Source organism: Podarcis cretensis, assembly GCF_951804945.1.
Source record: "Podarcis cretensis genome assembly, chromosome: 11".
NCBI lineage: Eukaryota > Metazoa > Chordata > Lepidosauria > Squamata > Lacertidae > Podarcis > Podarcis cretensis.
Genome location: NC_137180.1, coordinates 62,947,945 through 62,965,069, shown reverse-complemented (window position 1 = coordinate 62,965,069; position 17,125 = coordinate 62,947,945). Strand labels below are relative to the sequence as shown.

At 49.0% G+C, this 17,125-nt stretch overlaps 3 protein-coding genes across 7 annotated transcripts in view; all 3 read left to right on the top strand.

The window, feature by feature from the left end:
• Positions 1-10,222, top strand: part of LOC307226187 (maestro heat-like repeat family member 5) — a 40,327-nt gene extending 30,105 nt beyond the window's left edge. For 2 of the 4 annotated variants that reach the window (XM_079994732.1, XM_079994731.1), the window contains exons 20-27: positions 131-245; positions 847-990; positions 1,492-1,668; positions 4,714-4,863; positions 6,005-6,130; positions 7,472-7,574; positions 8,408-8,473; positions 9,899-10,222. In XM_079994732.1, the coding sequence (XP_079850858.1) occupies positions 131-245; positions 847-990; positions 1,492-1,668; positions 4,714-4,863; positions 6,005-6,130; positions 7,472-7,574; positions 8,408-8,473; positions 9,899-10,059 (1,042 nt within the window). In that variant the 3' untranslated portion in view covers positions 10,060-10,222. The remainder of the gene's footprint in view (positions 1-130; positions 246-846; positions 991-1,491; positions 1,669-4,713; positions 4,864-6,004; positions 6,131-7,471; positions 7,575-8,407; positions 8,474-9,898) is intronic. The other 2 variants (XM_079994733.1, XM_079994734.1) reach the window with 2 other exon arrangements.
• Positions 1-16,255, top strand: part of TPGS2 (tubulin polyglutamylase complex subunit 2) — a 79,493-nt gene extending 63,238 nt beyond the window's left edge. Inside the window, exons 5-6 of the mRNA XM_079995087.1 lie at positions 14,788-14,901; positions 15,200-16,255. Coding sequence (XP_079851213.1) covers positions 14,788-14,901; positions 15,200-15,549 — 464 coding nt within the window. The 3' untranslated portion in view covers positions 15,550-16,255. The remainder of the gene's footprint in view (positions 1-14,787; positions 14,902-15,199) is intronic.
• Positions 11,499-17,125, top strand: part of KIAA1328 — a gene marked incomplete at its 5' end in the record, with an annotated part of 249,014 nt that continues 243,387 nt past the window's right edge. Inside the window, one exon of one of the 2 annotated variants that reach the window (XM_079994888.1) lies at positions 11,499-11,744. In XM_079994888.1, the coding sequence (XP_079851014.1) occupies positions 11,499-11,744 (246 nt within the window). The remainder of the gene's footprint in view (positions 11,745-17,125) is intronic. The other variant, XM_079994893.1, reaches the window with a different exon arrangement.

Below are 17,125 nucleotides of genomic sequence, written 5' to 3'. Positions count from 1 at the left end.
TTGCGAGGCATTCGTCTTGCGGGGCACCACTGTAATGAATTATTATTCTTATTATTATTCAGGAACACTTAGTGGTTCTTCCTGCCAGCTTCAGGCTTGTGCATCCTTTGTGTCTTATTTTGTGTTTCAGGACCTTGTTCACCTTCTCCAAAGTGCACCTCAGAACGACTTTCAAACAGGCCAATGCCTACTTGCGCCGCATTGACGTAAAGGAGAGGACGGTTGGGATGGCCTTCTTCACGGAGGTGAGAGTCGGAAACGGGGGACGCCTGCAGGCGCTCCTGCTTTGCCACAACCGCTCCCAGGCAGGCAAGGAAAGCAGAGGGTGTGAGAAGGTCTCCTGAGCCACCATGGATGGCTGGCAGGCCTGCCCTCTGCCTGAGGCAGCAATTTCTACAGGCCTTAGTTAATGCACACTGCCCTCAGCTCTTATCTAACTCCTTGCGCTTTGGGAGGGAGTTGCGCTTTGATGGGAGTTGTAGTCCAACAACATCTGGGGACCCACAGGTTGAGAACCGCTGCTCTACCAGCTGCCCAAGGGAGGAGGCCAGCAGCAGTGGCCACGGAGATGCCATGGAGGGGCAACGAGAGGCCCGCTCACAGCCGCCACTGGCATTGGGGACAAGCTCTGGCTTATCCGCCTCCCCTGGCAGCTCTGGCAGGGAAAACAGGGACATTCCGGGATTTAATCAGAAGCCGGTTGGCTTTCGTAATTCCGGGGCTGTCCCTGGAAAATCAGGACACTTGGAGGGTAGGGGTACCGGACTTCGGTTTCCGCGGCACAGATTTCCCCCTGCCCTCCCTGCTTTCTTTGGCTTTGCACACATCAAGTGTTTTCTTCCGCAGCTCCTTTTCCACTCAGAGATAGGCTTGTTCTTCGTGAAGCAAGACATTATGGACGTCCTGAAGGAGTGGATGGGGCAAGCCAGTCCCCTCATGCAGCTCTTCAGCATCCGAGGACTGGGCTACATGCTGCAGCACCAGCTGGAGGTAACAGATTGGTGGCCGGGGGCACATTAGGAAGCAGTGTACAAATTAACCCCACAACGCTTTGAGGTAGCCATATTAGCCTTTCAATGAGGCTGTTAAAATGCGATTCCTTTGTTCTGCTGCAGCCTTATTCTCAGGTGCAGATCAGCATAGGAAGGAAGCTGCCTTAAAGAGAGTCAAGCCAATGGTCTGGCTACCTCAGGGTTGCCCACACGGACCGGCAGCAGCTCCCCAAGGTTTCAAGAGTCTCTCCCAACCCTGCATGGAGATGCCAGGACTTGAACCCAGGACCTTCTGCATGCAAAGCAGACGCTCCAGCTCTGGCCCCTTCCCCTATTGGAGGCTCCCACCATGCACAAGGACTCAGGAGAGAGCACCCACTTGGGTTGTTTACTTTTGTGTAATGCTTACACCGTGGCTTTCTGGGTGCAAACTGCGTCTGCGTGCGCTGACTTCTCTGCAGTGACCGTGTTCCCTCACCTGCTTCCTTGCTTCCTTCAGGAAGAGTCCTTGAATCCCTTCATCTCACCCCTGATCAACTGCGCTTACAATCCGGACAAGAGTATTGCCAAAGAGTCCATCAAGTGCCTGCAACTCATGTTCCACCACTTGGAGGGGGAGGAATACAGCTTGGCCGGCTGCAACCTTTACCCTCAACTCTTGAAACACTTCAATGATGTAAGTCAACAAGCCTACTTGAAATGGGCTTCATCCGTGCCCTGGTGCTTCCCAAACATTGGGGGGGCCTGCCCCTTTGGTTCCATAGCCTCATCCCCAGTGCCCCCAACACTATGAAGAGAATCACAGTGGTACATTGGTTCTCAAAATTAATCCGTTCCGTAGTCCGTTCCAAAACTAAAGCGTTTCAAAACCAAGGTGCACTCAGGCATAGAAAGTAATGCAAAATGGATCAATCCATTCCAGACTTTTAAAAACAACCCCTAAAATAGCAATTTAACATGAATTTTACTCTCTAACGAGACTACTGATCCATAAAATGAAAGCAATAATCAATGTACCGTACTATAAAATAAATAAGACAGTTGTCAGGGACTCAGCGGGGAGCGCAGGGAGGAGAGGAGATGGAGAGCGAGGGGGAGCAATCCGAGGGCAGCGTAGGAGAAGATGACAGCAGCCCGAGAGATTCCATGAGCCTCTCCAGTGAATCGGAAGATTCACAGAAGGGGGCGCCGATGGGCAGGGCAAGGGGGGACCCAAGGGGGACACCCCAGAAGCAAGGGGCCAGCGGGGACTCCCAGAGCTGCAGTTGGAAATCAGGACCAGCTTCCCCACCAGAGCGTAGTGGGGGGGAGGAGTCCCAGGTATCAGAGCCCACATATTCACCACCAGCGAGAGAAGATGAGTCAGGGTTGGCCACGCCTCCATCGGAGAGCGAGGGAACGGTCAAGAGGAAAGTTGCAGGCTGGGCGCGCGCGCCAAGTTCAAATGTACAGGCGAGCGGCACAGAAGGTAGCCCGGATAGGGAACCAGGTCCTAAAGCCCGCCGGAAGGAGGGGGAAGAATCATCAGGGTCAGCGTCAGAGGAGTCCAGAAAGGATGAAACCCTAGCGGGCAGGAGGGCCCAGAGGAGAAAGGAACTTAGGAAGAGGTGGAGCAAAGCGAGAGTCTTAAACTGGTGTGGAAGGGGCGGAGACTCAGACGGGACTTCGTCGGTCTAGGCTTTAAGACGCAGAGCTGCGCGCTGCGGCTTTGAAATGGAAACTAAACCTCAATAAAGACTTGGCGTTGGTCCTCTGTGAGCTGGGACCTAGAGGCAGCTCTGACAACAGTATTGTAGATGATAAAAATTAAAATGATTTTTTTTTCTTACCTGCACTGATGATAGTCATTGTTTGGATGGGGGACTTTTATCCATTTCCACAGTCACACAATCAATCTATCAGTAGCTGAACTGGGTTCCAAACAGTCACAAAAACTAACCAAAAAAGCCTCAAAAACAAAAATGCAAACTAAATAGTAAAAACAAAAGTGCCAAATACAGTGGTACCTTGGTTCTCGAACTTTAATCCGTTCCGGAAGTCCATTTGACTTCTGAAATGTTCGAAAACCGTGGCACGGTGTCAGGGAACTGACATCAAAGGGAGAAACGGAGGCAGGGCACCAGAGCGATGCCGGGGAGGGAACCAGCAGAGGGGAAGGATTTCAGCGTAACACCAATGGAGAGGAGAGGGAGATGGAGGAGGCAGTGTCAGGGCTCCAAGACCCTTCAAGCGAAACTAGCGGAGAGAGTGCTGGCACGCCCCTGCCTTCCCCTTACTTGCGCAGACGCGTTCCGCGCAGAGAACATAGGAGGAGATTTGGGGTCAAACAGCTTTTATGCTGGAAGAGATTCAAGAAACGCCCATTGACGGATTCTGCAAGTGACTAACAGGTCACGGAGGGTGAGCTCTAACCCTAAACCAAGTTGAGCTAACGATCTAATTGAACTGAAGGCAATTTATGCACAAGTAACCCCTTACAACCATTACACACGGCTTCTGATTGGTGCAAGTGCCCTGAAAAAAATAGCCGACAGCCGCATCGGACGTTCGGCTTCCGAAAAACGTTCAAAAACTGGACACTTATACTTCTAATTATTTGGCATTTGGGAACCAAGGCATTTGAGTACCAAGACGTTTGAGAACCAAGTTACCACTGTATTCAGAATAGAGGTTTGCACGACCCACTAAGGAATATGATAACACAAAATCGAAATTCCTTTTTATCTTCCTTCCTTCCTTCCTTCCTTCCTTCCTTCCTTCCTTCCTTCCTTCCTTCCTTCCATTTTCTTTCTTTTCTCTTTTCCTTTGTTTTCCTTGGGGTCTTCTGCTCAGGGCCATTGATTCTTGTGTTCTTTGGGCATGGTCAATGGGGGAGGGGGGCAACTTCCCCTTCAATCAAGTAAATAAATAAAAATACTTAATTAACTGACCAATCGCATCACAGATAGCTTGGTTCTTCTGCCACACACCCCCTCCCCAACATATATACTGCCCCACCAACATAAATCCTGGCTACGCCCATGTTGGGCTCCAAGGAAGGCGATGGCTTGTTGGTGAAGGACCCTGAGTGAGAGCCTGGGAAGGGAAGAGGCTGGGAGGGTTGACCTCTTTCCTGGTGAGACAAGGATTAAGAGCTACCCTTGAGAGAAGACTCTGCATTTCTGTTTGTCTTTCTGTTTTTATTTAGATCAGTTTCTTTTCTTATATTATGGAAAAGCCTTAATAAAGACTTATGGGAAAAAATAAAGAAGATAATAACAGTGAAATTCAGAACACCAGCTGTGCCGGCTTGCCCCTGCGACTGAGGGGGCTGGCGCTGTGCAGCATGCGCATGTCATGCACACGTGCCACGCCATGTGCCGCACGCACACCACATTTATACCTCAAGCCCCCCTCTTTCACCCCCCCCCACAAGTGATCCCACTGGCCTAATCTGCAAGACTTCTTGCTTCACCTGCACTTCAGGTGACTCTGTCTGCCAGCAGAGTCTGCCAACTTTAGATGCACCAGGATGAACTCAGTCCATTAAGCTCCTTGACGGTGGTGGGCAAAGGCCCCCGGGGTTGGTCCCCTGTGTGTGGGCCCAGCTAACATCCTCAAACAACCAGACCCATAGTGAACAAGAAGCGTTTGCTCAGCTAAACTCCCTGAAACCTGTGAGACGGGTTTGCCCTGCACAGCACTTGGGACTGACTGGCGTTCTCTTCCTCTCTCTCCTCAGGAGGACAATGACTTCAGGCTTTGCTCCATCAGTCTTTTCGGGATGCTGTTGAGGGGCGTGAAGGAAGAGCACAGAAACAGGGTGGAGGACATCGTCATCAGGAGCCTCGTCCCCCTGATAATCCAGCTAACTGACCCTGTGAGCGGAGAGGTGAGTTGAGATTGGAAGGGCCAGTCTGGGCATCGCCTGGCCCCTTTGGCAAACTCCTTCTCCCTGGCAACTGTCGCACGCAGCTGGAATGCAGAGCAATGTTTCTCTGCCTGTGGAAACCCCTTACGATACCAATGCTGGGTGGTCCTCGAAGCATCTGTTGCAGCTGAGGAACTCTCCCCTCTCCTGGGAATTTCCACACGAGGAGCGTTGCTCTGTGTGTTCCAGCAGGGCTTGGAGAATCATCCCATGTTGCCCCACAGATCAAGTAATGCGTAGACTGGTCTTGAATGGGTGGGCCTCGATTGTGCTTGGGGTCTGAGTCATCACCACACCTGAGGTTAAAAAAGGATTTTTCTGTCCAGGTCAGATAAGTTAGAGATCCTGGGGTCTTTTCCCCCCCTTTTCCCTTGCTCAAGTCACTTGCTCTGCAGATACCATGCTGTGGTTGGGATTGCTCTGCAGAAGGTTGGAACCATCAGAGTCATCAAACCACAGAATCAGAGTTGGAAGGGACCCTAAGGGTCATCTAGTCCAACCCCCTGCGATGCAGGAATCTCAACTCAAGCATCCTTGACAGATGGCCCTCCAACCTCTTCTTAAAAACCTTCCGTGAAAGAGAGGCCACCACCTTCCAAGGAAGTTGGTTCTGGAAGTCTTCTGATCCAGGCTGGTTAGCTTTAAGGAGTGGAAGCCCTGCAGCGTTGGTTTCAAAACCTGGTCATTAGACACTATTTGAAACACCAAGGTTTGAGTTTTTGGGTTTGGAAGCTAAGCCTTGACACCTCTGCTGCCACTGTGATCAGCTGACTAGGCCGGCCTGGGGGAGGTTCATTTAGCAGCCAGTAACCAGAGGGAGGGTCTTTTTCAGGGTGGCTCCTCTCTATGGAATCACTTCCCTTCTGAGCGCAGGTGAGTCCCTACATTAGTGGCATTTTGATGCTTGTTAAAAACCTAGGTGAGCTCTCAGGGTTTACAGGTGCTTAATTCCCAGTGGGCTAGTTGTGTTTTTAACCCTACCTGGGTTACTGTCTGCATTTTATTTGCATTGCAGCCTCAATGCAGATATGTATATTTTCAAAGCTGTTGCCAGCCTAAGGCTTGATGTGAAGTAAAATGTCACCCCTCCTTTCAATTCTAGGAGTGTCGATTTGTCCTTAACATAATTGTCACCTTCCTGAAACTGGGGGAGCTGCCCTTTGACATCTTTGAGTCTGTGCAGCAAGACAGACTCTACTACAGATTCTCAGTTATCTGCAAGTACATTGTGAGTAAAATTAACATGGTCAACTGTTCCCTCCAGACTTTCACCAGTTTCCTTCAGAAGAGAAGAAATTTCCTCACCATTTCTTAAGTTTGGGACTCACTTACTTTCCTCCCAAACTGTGTGTGTTTGGTGTGGGCAGTAGGAGTTTCAGGGTTATTTTATTCTACTGCCTGGCTACTATTTTGTATGTACCGCAATGCCCCAGATCACGGCTTGGGTGAAGAACTGGAAGAATATCTAGATGAAATTCTTCAAAATAGACTCTTGAGAAATGGTGTGTGTGTGTGTGTGTGTGTGTGTGTGTGTGTGTTGATTTTTCTTAGAAAGATGGTGTGCAACAGCTGCAGCAGTCCCAGCTGCTCCTCCCTCTCTCCCTCTGCTAAATTAACCCCCCAGTTTTATGCCATTGTGGTGTATTGATGTGAATCTCCCTGGATTAGCTGTGGCTGCAGACCCTCCAAGTGTCCCTATTTTCCAGGGACGTCCTTGTTTTAGAGAAGCCATGCTGGTTTCCGGTTTGATCCCGGAATGTCCCACTTTTCCTTAGGATGTCCCTATTTTCATTGGAGAAATGATGGAGGGTATGGAGTTACCCTACCTCTGAGCCATCTGAAGGCAATCCTGTATAGGGAAGTATAGGGAAGTTTTTTTAACGTTGTTTTATTATGGTTTTATGTGTGTTGAAAGGTGCCCAAAGTGGCTGGGGCAACCCACTAAGTTGGGTGGGGTATAAATAGTAAAATTATCATTATGGAATGGTACGTCCCTATTTTCATCAGAGAAATGTTGGAGGGTATGTGCCTGCAGTATCTGCCTTCTCATCTCCCTGTGTCTGTATCTGTGGCATCAGCCGGCCACAGCCACCAGCTTGCCCTTGCCTTCTTCACCACAAATGACTTCTAAGACATTTTGTCACTATTATCTATGTGTAGCATAGCTGCAAACAGAGGCCCAGCAACACTGTCACATCCAGAGTTATGCTATGGAACTCACTGCCACAAGACGCACAGCTGGCCACTGGCTTGGGTGGCTTTAAAATAAGATAGGACAAATTCATGGAGGGTGGCTCTGCTCAGATGGCTCTGCTCTGCCTCCATAGTTCTGCCAACTAAACCAAATAAAAATTTCTGTGCTCTTAATACTTGGGCAATGAGTATGATTCTGTATTAATATAAAGTCAGTAGTAATACTGTGGGTGGCCAATTCGGAAATAATTAGGTTATACTTTTCAAGTATTGTTTGGCCACCACGAGGGATAGAAATGCGTGAAGAAGCTGGAGTTTTACAAAAGACTAATCTGGCACCTCGGTTGCCTTCCCGTCCACTCCCCCCTCCCCCCAGTTGTGGAGATACAGGCAGAGGTTGCCGGACATGCTCACGCAGATGATGGAATACCTAAAGAGCAGGAACCCTGCACATCGCGAGGCGGCGACCATATTGATAGGTAATTGAAAACAAGGCTCTTGAGAGGAAAGGGGGTTTCAGGGCATGAGCCAGAAGTGGGATTTCAGCTGGGAAACCTGGAGGCTGAGAGACAGGGGTGCATGTCCAGGTGTCATGCGCTGCCTAACTCTGTCCAAAGGAGAGCGCTAAAGGGAGGCTGCATCCAGAAAGTCAGGCACTTCTCCATTGTTGCTGTTTACCCGGCCCTTGCCCCAAGGTCCCAGGGTAGGTTACCACTTTTAAATACAGGCAGTGACTGGTTTCTTGCGATTGGTGCACCGTGCGCACTGGAAATGGCCTGAAAACGTCACCGAAACATCATTAGGATGTCACTAAAAGGGCAGAGCAAGGGTCGAATGTGGGTGGGGTATGGCAGGGCAAACAAGGGTGGGGTGGAATGCTTTACGTGGCCCCCACCAATGCGTGTGGGGGTCTGGAACATAGCTCCCACCCAAAATGAGGATTGCCTGTATTAAAACAGAGATGCACCCCTCAACCTTTTTGTGCCTGGGGCAATCCCCCCAGTAGCCCCCACTACGCCACACCATTTCCCCTGTATGGAATCCTGGAGAACCCCTGTTACTCAGTGTAGACCGTCCCCCTGTTACTCAGTGTAGACCGTCGTCCTGAGCTGGACATACCAATGCTTTGACCCAGCATCCGTCAGCTTCCCAGGTTCCTACGATTAAACCAGCAAATTGTTAAAGTGATCCAGAAGTTGTTAGCCCCTTCTCTAGAGTACCAACAGCCTATGTGCCTCAGGACTGATGAATGTTTTTAAGATGGACAAAGTATCAAATGCAGGAACTGATCGTTTTCTATTGATCCGTCTAGCGTGCAATGCACAGTATATGAAACCCGACTTGGTGAGCACCAAACAAATTGACGACATTTATCTGGGTGAGTAAGGATCAAACCGGCTCTTTTCCTTGCAGGGATCTTTTCATCACAGGACTACTTTTTCCAATCTCATTAATCCCAGATTATCTCACTTTAGTTACTATCAGCCCCTGCAGTCTCCTTTCCCTTCTGGATTGTGATTCCCATGTTGTTCTAGCCACTAACACGACGGAAAATCTGACGAGTTTGTGCTGGGCAAGAAATTGCATTGGCAAAGTATAATATAGTTGGATTAGACCTAACAACAAAAGTTTTGTTTCTGTACACTTGGACTTGAACAGAAACAGTGTTTCTTTCTCTCTCTAACACCTGGCATTAATTTACCTAGCAATCCCAAGATGAAATGAATTGTCACAGTAGGGCGTGCTGAATTTTTCAGCTTTCAAATTCAGAAAGCAAGGCTGCTAAAAAGTTGTAACATGACCTGGGAATTCAGATGTTGTTTGGGTGAAATGAATATGATTTGCTTTTGCTTGGTCAGTGAAATGAGTGTAAAATTGCATAGAAATCATTACAAACGATTGCTAGGAACTTAGTTATTTTTATTCCAGTATTATATCTTCAGAAGTTAAAATTATTTGGTGTTTCCGAAAGCATTTTTTTCTGCTTCATCAGACATAGACTTACCATGCTAAATGTTGTTCAGTCACAAAAATAACAGCAGATTTTAATTCCTCACGCCCAAAAACATATTTTAAACACATTTCACCCTCTAAAATGGCATGCGCTACCCAGGGAGCCCAGCTCACTTCCCAGGCTGCTTTTCTTTGCCATTGCAACCCCGCTGTTTTGCAATTCTCCTGTCCTGTACATTAACCCCCTCCAGATCTTGTTGGACTACAACTCCCATCAGCCAAAGTCAGCAGAGCCAATGGTAAGGGGTGTGTGTGTGTCCGTGTGTGGCAATCCTCCTCATCTCCGCATCAAAAAACGGCCAGTCCTGGAAACCTCTTCCATGCAAACAATACTGAGCTCGGCAACTCAATGGGCCTAACTCTGTTCCAGGCAGCTCCTTCTGTCCTTATCATGAGGGGCATTCGCTCCTGACAAGATGTAGCCCTGCCCCTCCTTTGAATTTATCTCTTTAAATATCTATATGTGATTTATAACCGTGTTCTTAGGGCAACTTACAAGAGGAGGGAGCGATGGCCACCAACTTGGATGGCTTTGAGAGAGGATTGGAGGAGAGGCTGTCAATGGCTCCTAGCCACAATGGCTCTGCTCTGCCTCCACAGTTGGAGGCAGAAATGCTTCTGAGCACCAGTTGTGGGAAACCAGAGGAGGGAACCGGGCTCTTGTGCTGGGGTCCCACTTATGGGTTTCCTCTTGGCGCATCTGGTTGTCCATTGTGAGAACAGGACGCAGGACATTGGCCTGATCCAGGAGGACTCTGCTGTGGTTCTCATGTTCCTTCTTCCATTGCAGCTCTCCTGGACCTTCAGGGTGACTTGGACGTGGCTGTGTCAAACGCTGCGGTGGCTGCCAGCGAGGAGCTTTTTAGACGCTGCGGCGGTCGGATCAATCCAAAGATTGTACCCAGCCAACATCTCCTGTCCATGCTAAAAAACAACATGGCAAGGCAGTGAGACCAAGAATTGGCATGCCCAGAAGGAGGTCTTCAGAAAAGGCAGGCAAGCAGGAGCAGTGCTCCTTGCTTTCCGAGTGCCACAAAGAGCAGCTGCGGGGCAGCTGGGCTTCCATTTGAATTGAGAGCACTTTTAGAGAACTTAATGAAGATTCTAGACATTGCTTTCTGTGTGGTCTGCCTTTCTCTCTAGGAATCAACCTTTACGCTTCAACTTTTCCCTTTCCAAATGCCATTGTTTTTATATGATGATTTTCTCTCCCCTGTCCCCTCCATCCAATGGAGAGCTGATCACACTCAGAAGGGTAGCATCCCTTACACATGCCTGCATATACAGAGTATAGCCTAATGGGCAGGGGGACGTTCCTTCAAGAAAAAAAAGGAAAAGAAAACATTTGGGGCTGGGAAGGGGTCTTGAGACAGCTACGTGCTTCAATCATTTTCAGTAATACCTGTCAATTTGACTATGCATTGTCAGTCTGCTCCAAATTAAGGTTCAGAATATTCAGGACCTCTTGATTGAATGATTGATTGATTGAAACAGTTCCTCTTTGAAACACCCTTGCGTTTTCCTGGCCAGTTTTAATCTTAACCTCATACCTGTCTGTGCCACTCAGGAAGCAAGCTGGGATGCAATAGCGGTTTTGGAAATGAAGCAGTGGGAGATGGTTTTACTTTTTAGAGGAGTCCCAGAGGAAGAGGAGGAGAATGTAAAACAGTATTTAATTAACACATTGTCTGAATGGTTAGGAACATAGGAGGAGGAGCTGGATGGTTCAATTGACAGTATCTATCACGTTAAATCCAATTTTTGCAAAGATTAGGAAATTGCCAGGAGACTGTTTGGTAATTTTTAATTCAAGATCAATTAAAGACAGAATAATACAAACCAACTACCAAAACAGATTAAGAATGTTAATATATTTAAAGATAATTATGGGAAAACCGGGAAAGAGATAAAAAGGAATTTAGAAATTTGGGGTGGTGGGCAGGCAGTCCCTGCCCCTCAGCCTGGCCTCCCTCACAGGGCTGATTTGAGGGGAAAGCGCCATGCAATGAGCAAGAGAGGGAAGAAAGGCTCTTTGCGGCTCCATCCCTCGGCCGTTTCCATGGCAACCAGGGATGCCACCTCCACCTTACCTAGGATGCGGGTCACCCCCAGGGTGAGCTTCTCCAGGTAGGGCTTGGTGCTGCTGGAGCTGCTCACGCTGCGCAGGACCTTCTCCTCCATCCTCTGCCTCCTCCCTCCCGCATCAGCCCCTGACCACCTGCACCTGCACACCTGTACGAACAGCCAAAGGGGGGCGGCAGGACCAGGTGAGCGCGTTTTGCCCCTTCTCGCGACCCGTAGCTCAGAAGCCCCGCCGCGGTGGCTTTCGGGAATCGCAGTCCTCCGTTTCATTCATCTCCTTTCGATGGCCGTTCTGTAGGGGGGGAGGAATGGAGAGCAGGCACTACGACTCCCAGAAGGCAACGGGAGAGCCGGCTCCTCTACCTCCTCTTCCCTTTCTCCACCCGCCCGTTCCGTGTCCTGTCTATTGGCCGACTCCTCCGACTCCGTATCTGGGCAAACCCTTGTTCCTGTCAGCCAATGGGAGCCGTGAGTCGGGCGCGGGGGGCGTGGCTGGGCGGAGAGACGTTGGAGTTGGCGGTTGTTTCAAATGGCAGACGTGGCTGCTCGTTGGAGTAAGGACCGTCTTTTTACCTCAGGAGGGGCTCGCGGGGGGGGGGGCGTGGCGGGAGGAGAAGGAAAAGCGGGGGGGGGAGGGCTAATTTGACGGCGGGCCGATGATGAACGACGGCCAAGGCTGCCGTGGTTCCTGAGCATGTGCAGAGAGCCGCCTCCGTTGCCTCAGGAAAGACGCCCCGCCGAGCGCGGAGCCGGGCCCGGGGGTGACGGGGGAAGCCCCCACTCCCAGGGCGGGGGAAGCCTTGGCCTGCCAGCCTCCCTCCCTCTCTCTCTGCGGGGCTGTTGTGAGGGGCCGGGGAGCGTCGCCTGAGGGAAAGAGAGAGGGCTAAACAGGGCTGCTTCGTGTTCTACTACAAGTGCTGCTGCCAGTATATTAAATTCCCCTATAGCTTCTTCGAAGTCTCCATTCCGCGCACAGATTAGCAACCCTAATAGTCGCGCTGAGCGGAGACTTGAACTCGGGGCTTCCGGCTTCCCCCGTCAACTCTGAGCTGCTGCAGCAGCTGATTTCAGCTCTTGTTTGTGGTTCCCTTTGGTGGAAGTTTTGGTAACTTTGCTGGCTGCCGTCATGGGGAAGACGGGGCTGGTGGAGGGGAGACGTATATTGATTTCATGGCCCTTGAGGTGTCCTGTATGCCTTGGGGGACGTGTCCTGTTTAGGATATCTTCTGCCCCCATAGCCTCTCCCCTTCACCAAGTGACCCCATGTCTCGTGACCTGCAAAACAGACCCATAGCCTATTTGTCACTCCCTCCTAGCGTCCTTTCTATCCTTGGCAGCAGAACTGCAGAATTAGGTGTCCCACTGGCAGCAGAAACCATTGAGGGTCCCGGCCACCAACTTTTCATACATCTCTATAGAGCTAGAAATGGAGGCTCAGACCTCCAGGCTCCCAGAGGCAAAGTTAGTGGTTTTAGAGACTTTGCATCACAGTTCTGCAAAAGAAGGCTATCCTGCACTAGGCAGCTCGGTTGGTTAGAGCGTGGTGCTGATAATGCCAAGGTTGCAGCAGGTTTGATCCTCCTAAGGGCCACCTTCATTTTCCTGCATTTCAGGGGGCTGGGCTAGATGACCCTTAGGATTCCTTCCAACTCTGCAGTTCTATGATTCTAATATCTTTAAGGCTCTGAGGGAGGGGTACACATCTTGCATCTCTAGCTTAAAAGAGCTGGATGAGCAGCTTACGATAACTCCATATGGTCATATTCTTGGTGCACGTAACTCTTCCTGCACCACCTTCCCCCAAGGGGGTATTTAGCAGTGACTACTGACCTGCACTGACAGCTGACCTGGACCCTGTGCCTTGGATTTCAACCTTTTTATTTGGCTAAGTACTAGTGCAATGCACAAGAATAAAATGGCAACAAAGACAATAGATAGAAATGGGGAGAGTGGGGATTGCAGAAGACAGTTCTGAGTGGGGGGGGGAGCCAAATGAGAATTTGTCCCAGGTGAGCTTATGAGGAGGGCTTTGCTGTCTTACCCTTCCCTCTGATGTGGGTTGCTGACATGGCTGCCTGGGATTGGTACGCTTGGAAGGGGAGGAGCTCCATTTAGTGAGTTTGTAGTGAAATTGGACTTTTTTTGGGGGGGGGAGTGAGGGAGAGAGAATGAAGGTAACTATATTCTTTGTTTCTCAAGTGGTGGTGGGAGTGTATCCTGACCTCAAGCCATTATAATTACATCCAAGAAATTTGCAGCTAATCACCAGGGTGGTATTTTATACATTTCATATTATTTCCTGAAAATGCATGACCAATGTACAGGCCCTTCAAACAGTGTTCAATAAAAAAATCAAAGCTTGCTATTAAACAGCTGGAGTTGGATCCCAGGAAACATGTCTCTTGTCATGCATTCCATTTAGAACTGCAACATTTTCTGGTAGTGAAAAGTCCAAGGGAATGCATATGTGGTTAGTGCAACATATGCAAAACTAACACTACAAATTGTCTGTCGGCTTCTTAGAATTAATCCATATCATGACGATTACTCCATTGTCTCTTGAGACAGACAGATGCCAACAGCAACATCAGTGGATTGACAACTGAATATTGAGGGTTAAATTGCAGTTCTAGCTGCAAGGAGAACAGCAAACAGGTGTCTGGATTATACTCTAAGGCAGGCATGGCCAAATGTGGCCCTCCAGATGTTTTGGGACTACAACTCCCATCATCCCTAGCTAACAGGACCAGTGGTCAGGGATGATGAGGACTGTACTCGCAAAATACCTGGAGGGCCAAGTTTGGCTGTGCCTGTCTAAGGTGCCTGGAATGCCTTTCTTCATAACAACACTCGAAATAAATTATATAAACAACTTGTTCTTAATAAATATGACAAATAAACACACTGAAATCATGTTCCATTTTATTTGAGGCACTGGATAAATTTATGATAGCTTCCCCTGCTTCTGTACAGGAACTAAAGAGGCCAGAATCAATGTGAGCTGATAAGATGATGTAAATTTGTGCTGGGCTCGCATTTCAAGGGATCAAACAGATTAATGTTTCCCCACTGTTGGGTTGGATACAGGCTTGACATCCAAAAGTGAGATCTCTAATCTGAACCTGGTAGATGAGAGTAAGTGGGCCCAAGAAGCTAAAATGTATTTCAAAAGTTTAATTTTAAAGTTACAGATAGGTAGCCGTGTTGGTCTGCCATAGTCAAAACAAAATAAAAAAATTCCTTCCAGTAGCACCTTAAAGACCAACTAAGTTAGTACTTGGTATGAGCTTTCGTGTGCATGCACGTATCTGAAGAAGTGTGCATGCACACGAAAGCTCATACCAAGTACTAACTTAGTTGGTCTTTAAGGTGCTACTGGAAGGAATTTTTATTTTGTTTTAATTTTAAATGTATTGGCAGAAGATAAGTGAATGGATTTTAGTTCATGAAGAATGTGAGCAAAAAGCAAGCTGAGATTCTTCTTCAAAGGGCACCATGTTCTGTGAGCCTTCTGTGCTCCTACAGAATTGTGGCATCCATGCCAGCAACTTAGTGAATGCCTGCCTGCCTCGCTCATCCTTTTCTTTCTCCCCAAAGGTAACGGGGGTCAGCCGGAGAAACCTCACTTGGACTTGCGGAGCCTGGTGTTTGAGCTGGACCCGTGTGGAGGGAATGGGAAGGTCTGCCTTGTGTACAAGAACACCAAGCCGGGTATGTTGTGTGATACCAGAAGCCCAAGAGCTGTATTCACTAATTGACCCCATCTGCAAATCCCAGGTAGCTTTTGTCTTTGTGGGAGATGTTTTGGACTTCTGTTCCTAGCACCATACCGTTGTGCTGGCTGAGAGGGATGAGCTTTGTAGTCCAGAACATCTGGAGGCCGCCAGGTTGACAAAGGCTGTTGTCTATGATGGCCTGTGATGGAAGTTTTCCTCAAGAGCAAACTATGCTTTGTTGCTGCTGCTGCTACTATTATTATTAAAATTTGTATACTGCCCTTCATCCACAGATCTCAGGGCGGTTCACTACATAAAATTACTATATCTATATATGCATAATAAAAAGAAGAGAAGCAAACATCCCCCTCACCCAGCATTTAGAAAGGTATTGGAGATCAATCAGCCAAAGGCTTGGTTGAAGAGAAACGTTTTCACCTGGCGCCTGATCACCACCTGGGGCTGCTGCATTGGCAGTATGCCTTCACCAGCTACGGCATCAGCCCCCTGGCTAAGGGGAGAGAACGACAAATGGCCCGCCCCTTTTCCTAGAGTCTGCCGCTCCTCCCTATTCTGCTTTCACAAAAGCCCTGCAAAGAAGGTCAGGCTTAGAGTGAGTGAGTGGCCAAAGGTTATCCAGTGAGCTTCATGGCCAAACAGGAATTTGAACCCAGGTGTCCCAGGCCCCAGACTGACATTCTAATCCAGTGTGTCTCAAACTTGGGTCCCCAGCTGTTGTCTGGACCCAAGTTTGAGAAACACTGCTCTTACCACTATGCCACACCACCTCTACACTGACTGGCTGCTGCTCTCCAGAGCTTCAGGTGGCATGGGTTGGTAGGGGTCTCTCCCACCCCTCCTTGTAGATACCAGTGGGGATTTGTATGCAACATTAATGCTCTCACCTCTGAATGAATTATTTTGACCCAGGGCTGAAGTTCTTCCATTCCCTTGCTCTGTTCTGTATCACTCCCACTTTCCCAGAGAGGCATTTGGACACTGACTCTTCATGATTTGGGGGGCAGCAGCTGTTCTCAGCCCCACTTGGAGATCCCCAGGGATTGAACTCTGCATCCAACGCACACACTCTGACACTGAAGCACGATTCTTCCCTCAGATACACCATACAACATGACTTTATATTACCATGCTGTGGTGCGATATCGCTTCTGCAGCTCTATGCCAATAAAGCCTTGCAAAGGGTAATAATAATAATATTTTAGCATGTCATCCAGGGATTGAATTAGGGATCTGCTCCATCCCAAGCAGACCCCCTTCTGTCCCTGAGCCCATCTAGCGGGATTCCTGTCTGAGGCCTCCAGTCCCACGGCCGGCAGATAACAGGCCTGGAGACACCCCCACCCTTCCATTGCTCACCTTCTCTGCTGTGTGCAGCATTTTTTTTATCGCCAATTTTCATAGTTACCAGACGGACAATTTGACAGACAGGGCTAGGAGCCTAAAGTCCTCTGCGTCAGGATGGCCTTTGCGTTCCAGAGCCATGCTTGTTTGGGATCCTTTGAGTTTCTTGGTTTACCTTTCTTTTACCTGTCCTGCATCTCCCAACAAGAGACTCCCTTCACTTCCTCTGTGCCATGCTAAACTTCATAAACTTCTATCGTGCTGCCTCTTACTTGACTTTTCTCCTGACCAAAAAGTCCTAACCTTGGCCACCTTCCTTCATAGGGGATTCACTCCACCCCCTTGATAATTTTGGTTGCCATTTTCTGAACTTTTTCCAACATCCTTTTCGAGACGAGGGCCCTCAGGCTCCTGGCAGGCAGTTCTGGGTGGCAGGAAGTGCTGTTTGTTGCTCCTCACTTTACCTTCTCCTTCTCCACAAGCTTCAACATGTACAAGCTCATCCACTGTCAACACGGAGCAGCTCTCTGCGGAGGCCGATTCCTTCGTGAACAAGCTGGACCCAAACAAGGTCTTCCTGACATTGCAAAGCAGCACCTTAAAGTCATGTGGGTCTCCCTTGCTGATTCCAGTATCCTTCTGGTGAAGATCAGACCCGGAGGCAGGGATAGTCTAAACCTGCCTCCTCAGTAATGACATGGTGTGGACAGCGTAACTCTTCCTGCTGCCCATGTTAACTGAGATCGGATGTCCCAGGACACCCCACCCCCCGTGGAACATGCCCCATTCTGTTGGCTGGGGCCCACTCCCAGTCAGCCCTGACCCTCTCCCCTTAAGATCAAAACTATACCTATCCG